We start from the raw sequence: 11,691 nt of genomic DNA on the forward strand, positions 1-11,691 counted from the left end.
GTCTTTGATCTCTAGTTTGACATGTTCACCGACAGCTGATTAGTTAAAATAAATCAAATGTAACATCACTAATGAAGAGACATATTTCCTTAACAAATCCAGCAGTTTTTATGAATTTTTATTATTTAAATATTCCGGTAACACTTTAGAATACCGTTCCTTACTTACTGCATAACTAATAAGGAATTACTGAAGAACTAATAGGTAATTCTTCATTAACACTTAAGTCACTGTTAACTACTAAGGAAGATGTGTTAACTAATCCTGTAATAGAATTTTATGATTTTGTTAAGTAACGGTTAGCTAATCAATAACTAATGAATTCTGTCATATCTCCTGTCACGGAATGCACTGAGACTTCAGGGTAAGATCCAGTTGCAGCATTTAATAGGGAAATCCAAAATTGTTGTACATCCAGGCAAGAGTCAAACACCATATAAACAGTCCACACATGAAACAAGGAACAAAAACAGAGTGCTCAGTAACGCCGGACAATAGATTAAGACTCGACAACAAAGACAGAAACAAACTCAGTATAAATACAAATAGACACTAATAACATAATACAAGACAGCTGAGTGCAATAAAGTGATAATGAGTCTGGGAAGTGGGTTATGGAAAATGAAGGCAGTGGTGAGGCAATAGTCCGGGGTGGAGTGCCCTCTGATGGCTAATCAGGGCACTCCAACTGGTGATCATGACATCTCCTTAAGAACTACTATTAATTATCTACTAATTAATGTTCAAGAACAATAACTATGAAGTAACTACTAATGAACAAACACAATTACATTGAATTGTGTCCCTTTCTTATTTACTAATGTTATCTGTAGAAGTATTATGAAAATGCAATATTGATAAAATACAATAAATTGTATAGAGGTTTTTGCCTGTGTGGTAAATAATTGTTTTATGAGTGTGTTCTGTAAGAAATCAACTTTGAAAAAGGAACCCAACCCCCACTCTAAATGCCTTGCCATAGCCAACTTACCTCAGATTTGTTTTTATATTTCATATACAGTACTGTAAGTGTGTCTGTTTTCCTCAGCATATCACAATACCATTAGTAAATTCCAGTAGCCTATGTAAAGACATTTACATAATATTTTATTCCATTTTAATTTTAACATGTAGGCTGTCACGATCACCAGTGAGAGTGCCCTATCAGCCACTAGAGGGCACTCCATCCCGGACTCTCATTTCCACCCACTGTATTCACTACATTACCCATAAGACACTTCCCTGGACTCATTAACCTCGTTCGTTCCACTCAGCTGTTTTGTGTTTGTTCATTAGTGTCTGTCTATTCAATCTCAGTTTCTGTCCTCAGTTGTGGTTTGTTGTATTGTTACGAGCACTTTTTGTTACCTCTGGCTTTCTGTTTTTTGTGGACTGTTCCATGGATTTTGACCCTTGCCTGTTCTCTGGATTTTGACCTTGGATTACCCTTTAATAAATGCTGCAACTGGATCCTACCATCTTGTTCTTGTGTGCACCGTGACAGAACAAACCACCACAATGCAAGGATCCAGCAGCGAGGGAGTCTGGTCCCCGGCCAAGACACAGGGTGCTTGGGGCAGTCCCCAGGATTTGGCGGCGCTGCGGCAGAAGGTTATGAGGATACAGCCATTTATCCAGAGGTTCTGGTCACGGGCAGAGAAGTTTAGCCTCCTTGATGCGGTCCTCAAGGAGACTTGCAACGGCTGTCTGAACGACCCTCTACCGCAGTGGGAGATGGAGCTGGTGGGGAGGTTGAATTTTTGGAACTTTGCCAATTACCTATACCTACGTAAGAATAATTCGATTCGGAGACCTCCTGTTCCCGCTCCAGCCCGTGTGTCTGCTCCAGAATCCTCTCCACCCTGTGTGTCCACTCCAAGATCTGCTCCAGCCAGTGAGTCCGCTCCAGCCAGAGAGTCCGGGATGGAGTGCCCTCTAGTGGCTGATAGGGCACTCTCACTGGTGATCGTGACAGTAGGCTACACAATACTTACGCCTGTTTCACACATAATCCGTCTGCAGTGCATGTGCGGTCCGTATGCAGTGCGTATGTGTTGCTGAAGCAGGAAGCGGCCATTGTGCTTTCACACAGCACACGTTTGCAGTGCGTAAAGTTATATTCATTACGCTTATATATTGACAGTTGCTGGAGTAGTTTAGTACACGTAAACATGACACAAAGATTTGAAAACTTACTGTCGACACCAACAGTCAACGAAACTGCTTCCCAAGCCTTTTCCTTCGCATTCAAATATTTATACAATACATTCTGCGGGTCACACAGAATTTTATGTTTTTCCACCTCAACGATGAGACGAGTGTCATCCATGTCACCTTGTTTTTGAATAGGTTGGTTTAGGTCCGCCTGTCACGTACTTGGGTAAAGTTGGTTTTATATTCGCACATTCGGACTTCTGATAAATTCAGACTTTCCAATAAATGTGCAATAAATTAAATGTTTGCGAATTTTAAGCAGCGACATGATATTGACAACCAACGATTGTCAACTTACAACATTTTTTCACAGTCGATCAAAATAGTCAAGTATTGTTTTAATGGCATATTTACTTGTGAATGTCCACTGAATGTCCAATGTAGTGTGATTAACAAGGCTACTGAATACGGATGTCCGAATGTGTGAATATAAAACCAACTTTACCCAAGTCACGTCATTGCCTGCTGGGATGCGAGTTTCCCTCCAACGATGGGGAAAAACATATCTGATCGCATTATGCAAGTAAACACTGTTCATTTTTTTAAAAATAAAATTATTGTTTTGAAATGATACAACTGAACTGTGTATCCAACAATCCATGTTCAATTGAAATGTTTCCTTTTGGCATGAATATAGCTTGTTGCTGGCATGGCGTTAAATCAAAAAAAAAAAAAAAAAAATCCTTTATGTAATGTACTAAATATACAAAGTAGTTTAAATGTGCATAAATTCTTTTTTTTTTTACAATTTCAGGTCAATCCATGTTCATTTTGCCCACACACAATCTGCTGTGCTGCACTTGCAGTACAGCAAAAATAGACTCGGTACGTAAACGATCGCTGCACTGCTGCAGACGCACCGCTCCTGGAACGCAATGACGGACCGCAACCGCGTGCAGTGTGAACGCTCTAATACGTTAACATGGGTGCGTAAAAAAATACGCAACGCATACGCACTGCAGACGGATAATGTGTGAAACAGGCGTTACATTTAAACTCGTTTAACAACATTTTTTAAATCAAAAGTTAAAGCATTTCAAAGCAATTCAAGTGTAATCAACCGGCCTCTGTTATCCCGTTTCCATAGGGAAGTGGTGCTGGATCTCGTGCGGGAGCTGGGCTCGTGTTCGGCGGGGAAACTGCTAACTTCAGACCGCAGTCGTGTGTTTCACTCATTGCGAAAGATGAAAGATGTGATTGACTCCATAACCCATAAACAAACACCGCTCTGAGAACATATTTTAACATCTTAAGTAATTAGATTTAGTATCTTTAGCAATAAAATGTGTTTTATGCAAGGGACATTGCATACCTGTATGTTGATATTCAACACCACGGCAATGACTTTATAGATAAAATAAAACGCACACATTCACAAACCTGTATTTCGGCGAAGAAATGCACCTGAACTGCCCTCTCCTGTAGAGGATGGAGTGTGGAGTGTGTTTACATGGAAAATGTATTAAAATAACCACAAAGCATAAGAAATGAAAATATCATAAGAAAATAACAAGCGTATTTAACTAAAGGCTGAAATACTATTCCTGACTGAATGTGTTTGTGTGTGCATAAAGTTCTCTCCACTGTTCCAACCAGACAGCCCTAACCAAAACTAAATAAAATCTTAACCAAAAATATATTAGGAGAATTAAAAGACTGAAATGATGATGCTGTAGATCAACAGATGCATAAGAAATACAAATATCATGCATTAATATTAATAATAAATTTCATGCATATAATATTAATAATGACTAATTATTAATAAAAAAAAGTACAAGAACACACACACAGGCTATGCAGTTCATAGGTTAAAATATTATCCAGGTTAAAGTATATTCGACTAAAACATCAAAAAAGGGGGGAAAAAAATATATACACATATATAAAAATTTATTGTGGAGCATGCACAAGAGCAAACATTCACAGTTCATACATTCATATTGTTCTAATACAATGAACAGAAGCAAACCAATACAGTTCATTATGAAACTCGGCATGAAGATAGCAATTCATAGTCTGATGTAGAAAATATATGAATCAGCAGGAGTGATGGTGTTATAAACTGTAATTTTAGTGTGTTGGTCATATAAACATTTTCGAGTTAAAAACACGACAGTTTCGTCTGCAGTGGCGTGATCAAATCTGTCTCTGAAACTCGTACACTACTTAGTGCCTGTTTTTTTTCCCATCTATTTTCTGCATGAGTTGTTGCACCCAGTTTTGTCTTGGATCAGCACAGAGCGTCTTTGATTTCTTCAGCTTGAAACTGTTTGGAGACCAGATAACGAAAAATGAGAAAAAAAAGACATACATATCTCTGCAACCGTGGCTGTTAAACTGCTATGTAATTGCTGCAAGGCAACCCAGTGTTACTGGAATCATGAATTCAAGCTTTCCAAGTGATTGTGTTTTATGTGCTTGATTAAAAAAAAGCATACTCACACAATAGCAGGAATGTTGCACCCTCTATCTTTTTCCTGCACTCTGTAACTCTCAATGTTTCTTCTCATGCTCTTCCTCACTCCTACAATGTACTTCAAACAGCAGTTTTCATAGGGAAAACCTGAGAAAAAAAAGAATCTAAATTATCTATCTATCTATCTATCTATCTATCTATCTATCTATCTATCTATCTATCTATCTATCTATCTATTTCAGTGTATTTATGCAAAAGCACACTTCATCACTCTTTCTTAATTTATGCTTTTAATTTCCTGTTAAAATCTTGTATAACAAAAATAATTATGCTGAAATGTTTTAGAATCTGGTCAGTTATTTGGATAGATATAATGTACATTAATATAAATGTACAAAATTATATATATATATAATTTTATTTAATATCAAATTATCTCACTTAATTAGTCCATTCTTACTTTGTGCGACACTGGGATACATGCAAGCCCACAGCAGGATCAAAACCAGAATTTGAAACTTCATGGCTGAATGCTGTGTTTCCATATAAGCTGCAAGAAAATACAAAGAAATGTTTAGTATGAGCAGTTTTCATTTCATTATGTGCATCCACCAGCCAATATATATAATAAATAACGTGGCTCAAATGTGCAAAATAATAGCTAGACCACATGTCTCATCTTTACCTCAAAGGTTCTTGGAAGAATGATGTTTTTCTTCACGGCTAAAGCTGCTATTGTCTCCTCCTCAACAAAACCTGATACTTTGCCACACCCCCTGTCACATTTTGCCTAGATTTTACTTTCTGCTGCATTAGACGCTGTAGAGTGGATCCTTTCGATTGACTTTCAGTGTTGTTTTGACAAATCGAAGTTGACTTTAGATTTCCCGCACTAAAAACATAAACAGGATCTCTAATATCTCAAACCTCTATATTTGGTCAGTAGGGAGATGTTTTAGCATGAGAGATGGAACCGCTGGGAGTCTGGAGTTTTTTTACAGCTCCCCATTTCTCGTCCCTGCCATTATTGCACAATACAACATCTTTGCCCAAACACTTTCCCCCTTAAACATCTGCTTTAGAACTTTTTATGGTCTGTATGCCAATAAAAACAGAAAAAAAGCAAATGAAATGCAATATTGTGCAACAAGATTCCCCTAAATTAATGTGTGTTTGAAAATGTCCAGTGGTGCATCTAGAAATGTATAAAACTGTTCAGAGATCATGTAAAAACCATAGGCACTTGTTCAATGGTTCTCAGTGAATTGGCATTATGGGTTCGCAGAGCTGGCCCCCAGCGGTGAAACATTTCGAAACAGTTGTTATGTCGTAACAAAGCCTCTTTTACTGAAATCACGTGACTTTGGTGGTTTGATACAAAGGAAAGAAAAAAAAAATGAATTTGATTGATTTTTGACTATACAATTTATAATAAAAACTTAAAAAAAAAAATTAAATACTGATCTGACAAACACACCAGAAACTCTTACCAGGACTTGTACCTGGAATCTTCCATCCAAAGGATGGATGTGTTACTATTACACCACAAGAGTTGTGTCTTTTTTTTAAAATTTTTTTTTACAAACACTGCAAATTAAGCACTGCAAACACAGCAACTAAAAACAAAATGTTCACAGCACAACACACAGCACAGCAAACAATTAAAAACTGAAGTATATACAACTATAAAAAAAAACAACTAAATAAAAACCTAACTATATACATAACTAATATATACACCAATTAAACAAATCAAAGACCTCCCTGTACATTCTCCTTCCACTGTGCAACAGAGAGGCCTGAGGCTGGGCAATACCTTCGGTCCTTCAGCTGAGTGTGGCCAGTTGTCTTATTTTTGACATCCCACAGTGCTCGCAAATATAGTGGTATATATCCTTTGCTAGGCATTTTCATGGTGGTTCACCCCTAGCCACTCGTTCCTCATCCTCTTGTGCAGCTTTCTGCCTTCTCCGGGTGCGCTGAGTAGAGTGAAAAGTTTGTGGTGGCAGGTTATCAGCTGGCTGGAACTGGGGAGGCTCCTGGAACTGTGGAGGAGGCTGGAATTGGGTAGGGGGCATAAACTGGGTAGACTGAGGCACTGGTAGACCTGGTGTGTAGCTGGGAAAGGGTGGGTAGGACCCAAGAGGGGAGAATGCAAAGTGTGGTGTTGGTGGGTATATGGGAAATGCCGAGTAAGATCCAGGAAGAGGGGTGGGCGGTGGGCGCCTGTTGGAGATGAATCCTTGCGAATGCCTCTCCCTCCTTATTTTCTGGCTCCTCGAATTCCATGACCTCATGCCCATGCTGTGCAGGAGCAGCTGGAAGTTCACGCACTTCAGGAAGTGGCTCCTTTGCCAAATATAATTGTTTAGGCAGTGCAGTACCTGCAGCAGCATGTCTCCATCCACACATTTCTGTCTTCTTAGTAGCCTGCAAGAGAGACATTGTTCAAGCAATTTATTAAAATTGGTTTTGACTTTGGTGGTTTGATACAAAGGAAAGAAAAAAAATGAATTGGATTGATTTTTGACTATACAATTTATAATAAAAACTTAAAAAAAAAATTAAATACTGATCTGACAATCTGTAACAAAGGGAGACTCAGGCAGAGATCCATCTGCAAGCTTTATGACAAAAGTAAGCGTGGTCGTACAGGCAGGGTCTAAGCAGGGGCAAACAGGAACAGCAAGGGCTAGGCAGAATCATAGTCAGGGTACAGGCAGTAGATTGAGGCAGGCAGATATCATTCACAGTCCAGGAAACAATAAACAGTCCAGAGGTATGCAGCAAGGAATCATAAACAGGTAACCAGGCAGGATCAAGAACAGATAGACAGACAGGATACAGGGAAATGCTCAGAAATGTAACACAAGTGAAAACAAGACTTCGCGATCAGGTGATGAGTGTGTGAGTCTTTTATAGTCCAGGTAATGCATGGCAGCTGGGTGTGGTGATTAGTGTAGTGATTGGTGGAGTGAGTGCAGGTGATTGGCAGAGAGGATTATGGGGAATGTAGTCCAGGAAGTGACAGGAACTGACGGTGATCGTGACATAACGCTCCCCTTCCGGAAGGCGCATCCTCGCGACGTAAATGGCACGAATAGGGAGGGGGAGGTGGGTGCATTGGAGCTCCGACGGGAACAGGGTCTCCAATGCAAGTTCCAGGACAGCCACGGAGGGTCAGGTGCCACGGGCAGCCATGGCGGGTCAGGAGTCTCGGGCAGCCACGGCTGGTCAGGAGCCTCGGGCAGCCACGGCGGGTCAGGTGGCTCGGGCAACCACGGCGGGTCAGGTGACTCGGGCAGCCACGGCAGGACAGAGTCGGAAGATGACCACGGCGGGTCAAAGTCCATTAATGGCCATAGGGGTTTATAGTCCATGGGCGGCCCTTGCAGTTCGGAGCCCGCTGATGGTTGCGGCCATGCAGGGTCCCCACCCGCAAGCTCCCCACCCTTAGGTATACTGCCCCCCCAAAAAAGTTATTGGGGATTTCAAGGGGGTCTGTAGCGGGTTCGTGGGCAAGGAGTTCGGGTGGCGCCGGCAGAGCAAGGCGTTTGGGCAGCGCCGGCAGGGCAAGACGCTTGAGTGGCGCTGGCAGAGCAAGGAACCTGAGCGGCGCTGGCAGAGCAAGGAACCTGGGCGGTGCTGGCAGGGCTAGAAGCTTTGGCGGTGCTGGCAGAACAAGTAGCTTAGGCGGCGCTGGCAGGGCTAGAAGCTTGAGCAGTGCTGGCAGAGCAAGTAGCTTAGGCGGTGCTGGCAGGGCTAGAAGCTTGAGCGGTGCTGGCAGAGCAAGTAGCTTAGGCGGTGCTGGCAGGGCTAGAAGCTTGAGCGGTGCTGGCAGAGCAAGTAGCTTAGGCGGCGCTGGCAGGGCTAGAAGCTTGGGCGCAGCAGGAGAGACCTCTGGAGTGATCTCTGGACCCACAGCGGGCTCTTGAAAGGCTTCTGAGCCTTGAAGAATGGAAGAAGCCTTCTTCCTCCTCCTCCTCCTCTTCCGAGGATGAGGCGATGGTTCACCAGTATAAGCGGGTTCTGGAGCGGACTCACTGGCTGAAGCGGGTTCTGGAGCGGACTCAATGGCTGGAACGCCCCCTACCTCCGTGGGCACCGAAGGGGCGGCCATCTTGCCCGTGGGCACTGGCAAAGCATCCATCTTGTCCATCGCGTCCAGGGTGCTTGAGTGCGTTGTAACCGATGAATTTGAGTGCGTTGCAACCGGTGAATTTGAGTGCGTTGCAACAGGTGGCCTTGAGGGCGTTGCAACTGGCGAATTTGAGTACGAAGCGGCCGGCGGGTTTGTGAGCGAAGCGGCCGACTGGCTGGAGAGTGAAGCGACCGGCGGGCTTGAGAGAAAAGCGGCCGGCGGAGGCTTAGGAATGCCAGCCGCTCGGGCTGAGGTCAGCGGTGGATCAGCCACACTTGAATGCAACCCTCTCTGCTCCCTGACTGATCTAGAGACGTGACGTGACACTGGGCGATCAGCGGAGGCGTGGCGCTGCTCTGGGCGATCAGCGGAGGCGTGACGCTGCTCTGGGCGATCAGCGGAGGCATGACGCTGCTCTGGGCGATCAGCGGAGGCGTGATGTTGCTCTGGGCGATCAGCGGAGACGTGGACTGGTGTAGTTGTGATGGTGGCCGCCATTTTGTGAGTGTCCTTCCTAGTGGCAGCCATTACATGATTCTCTGCGACACCCACGGTAAATGGAGAGCCAACAGACCATAAAGCATACTCCAGGAAATGACTGAGGAAGAAACGTGGTCCATTACAAACTAATTGTTCTTTGAGAGGTTGATTAACACCCTCACAGAAAAAGTCAATGAGTGCACAGGCCGGCAAGTCTGAATAATGTGCAATGTCCAAATATTTCGCAACATATTCCTCCAGCGATTGTGAGCCCTGCTTGAGCCCTAGTAACAATAATGCAGTGTTCCTACCAGACCAGGGTTCACCAGAAAAGCTGCTGGATCGTTGTTGTGGCAAAGTCTTCTGTAACAAAGGGAGACTCAGGCAGAGATCCATCTGCAAGCTTTATTACAAAAGTAAGCGTGGTCGTACAGGCAGGGTCTAAGCAGGGGCAAACAGGAACAGCAAGGGCTAGGCAGAATCGTAGTCAGGGTACAGGCAGTAGATCGAGGCAGGCAGATATCATTCACAGTCCAGGAAACAATAAACAGTCCAGAGGTATGCAGCAAGGAATCATAAACAGGTAACCAGGCAGGATCAAGAACAGATATATAAGAACAATTAAAAACTGAAGTATATACAACTAAAAAAAAAACAACTAAATAAAAACGTTCCTCATCCTCTTGTGCAGCTTTCTGCCTTCTCCGGGTGCGCTGTCTGGGCTGAGTAGAGTGACAAGTTTGTGGTGGCAGGTTATCAGCTGGCTGGAACTGGGGAGGCTCCTGGAACTGTGGAGGAGGCCGGAATTGGGTAGGGGGCATAAACTGGGTAGACTGAGGCACTGGTAGACCTGGTGTGTAGCTGGGAAAGGATGGGTAGGACCCAAGAGGGGAGAATGCAAAGTGTGGTGTTGGTGGGTATATGGGAAATGCCGAGTAAGATCCAGGAAGAGGGGTGGGCGGTGGGCGCCTGTTGGAGATGAATCCTTGCGAATGAAGGCCTCTCCCTCCTTATTTTCTGGCTCCTCGAATTCCATGGCCTCATGGCCATGCTGTGCAGGAGCAGCTGGAAGTTCACGCACTTCAGGAAGTGGCTCCTTTGCCAAATATAATTGTTTAGGCAGTGCAGTACCCTGCAGCAGCATGTCTCCGTCCACACATTTCTGTCTTCTCAGTAGCCTGCAAGAGAGACATTGTTCAAGCAATTTATTAAAATTGGTTTTGAATATACTGCCCTAAATGATTGGAATGTGCTACAGAAATTATTAAAATTGGAGACATATATTTCAGTATGTGCATTTGAAAAATCATAGCGAGTGCTTTTATTACAACACTCAATAAAACACATTTTGCACTGTGATATGCTTGTGTTGCAAAATGGTAAAAGCACAAAAAGTTAAGCACAACTACAACTCCGTTGTCATCCTTTACACACAACTCAAAATGTTTTCTAATGATGTGATCAAACCAACTGTATGAAATACAGGCCAGTTCAGAGTGCACAGGTGGCACAAGTGGCACAGGTGCTGAATGATGACACCAACAATAGATAGGAAACAATAATAACTGATGATCTTTACAATGGAAGTGATTCGACACTGAACTGATTTCAGCTGAACAAAGACACTATTTTCTTTTAGAGATGCTGTACAGCTGAAATGAACTGTCTTTGCATTACTAATCATCATGTACCTGTTATCACTGTAAAGCTGCTTTGAAACAATCTGTTTTGTAATATAGTGCAATAGAAATAAAGGTGACTTGACTTGTCTCAGGCTGGACCCAACATGAAGACGTGATGCTGAAGAAGAATGATTCTCTCACTGACTTTGGTTTTGCAGTTGCAGTTTTTTGTTGTTGTTCTGTAACATGCTTTTCATTTTGAGTTAGTTTTCAATTTTTCAGTTTTATATCTTCAATATAATACTGTACTAGCAGTACATACAGTATACTATATATACTAATATTCACCTTACTTAGTTGTGATTACTATACTTTTATGTAATTGCAAATTTGTTTACTATGTTACAATATACTTTTTTTCTGTAACTACATGCTCTGGACGTTGTGTTCTCCATTTTTTTATGTAGTGGCTAATGAATGATCTTTAGTACATGTAAAATGGTTTTGAAGCAATTGTTTGATTTTGCCATAAAGGTCAGAGGTTTTGTGAATTTAGTGTAAAGATTTGGATTTGTGTTTAATGTTTTGAGAAAATGAGTAATGGTTTCAAGAAATGTGTTTTAGCAATTTAGAAAAACTCTAATGACTTGCCTGGTTAAATAAAGGTTAAATAAAATAAAAACTAGCCCATTCTCTTTACTTAGTATAATTTTTAAAAGAAACATGTACAGGAAGGTTGTATCAGTATAATCTTGATATACTACTCTGATTGTATAAAAGTATTGCACAAAAAAAGACTCACCATGAGGAGACAG

At 42.2% G+C, this 11,691-nt stretch overlaps 1 protein-coding gene across 1 annotated transcript; it reads right to left on the minus strand.

Annotated features, from left to right (window-relative positions):
• Positions 1 to 4,186: 4,186 nt before the first annotated feature.
• LOC137021212 (C-C motif chemokine 21-like) lies at positions 4,187 to 5,349 on the minus strand. The gene is made up of 4 exons (XM_067387465.1): positions 5,319 to 5,349; positions 5,094 to 5,183; positions 4,660 to 4,780; positions 4,187 to 4,483 (listed from the first exon to the last, which is right to left on the minus strand). Exons 2-4 carry the CDS (start codon positions 5,176 to 5,178, stop codon positions 4,384 to 4,386), a joined length of 306 nt encoding a protein of 101 aa, XP_067243566.1. The 5' UTR covers positions 5,179 to 5,183; positions 5,319 to 5,349; the 3' UTR covers positions 4,187 to 4,383.
• Between the last annotated feature and the right edge of the window lie 6,342 nt (positions 5,350 to 11,691).

This window comes from Chanodichthys erythropterus, chromosome 6 (genome assembly GCF_024489055.1).
Source record: "Chanodichthys erythropterus isolate Z2021 chromosome 6, ASM2448905v1, whole genome shotgun sequence".
NCBI classification, from domain to species: domain Eukaryota; kingdom Metazoa; phylum Chordata; class Actinopteri; order Cypriniformes; family Xenocyprididae; genus Chanodichthys; species Chanodichthys erythropterus.

Excerpts from the sequence above, each read along its gene's own strand:
- LOC137021212 (XM_067387465.1), bottom strand. The coding sequence starts at position 5,178 with ATGGAAACACAGCATTCAGCCATGAAGTTTCAAATTCTGGTTTTGATC. Across the intron at positions 4,781-5,093 it reads GTATCCCAGTGTCGCACAAA|GTTTTCCCTATGAAAACTGC; the intron begins GTAAGAATGGAC and ends TTTTTTTCTCAG. Across the intron at positions 4,484-4,659 it reads TGCAACATTCCTGCTATTGT|TTTCAAGCTGAAGAAATCAA; the intron begins GTGAGTATGCTT and ends GTCTCCAAACAG.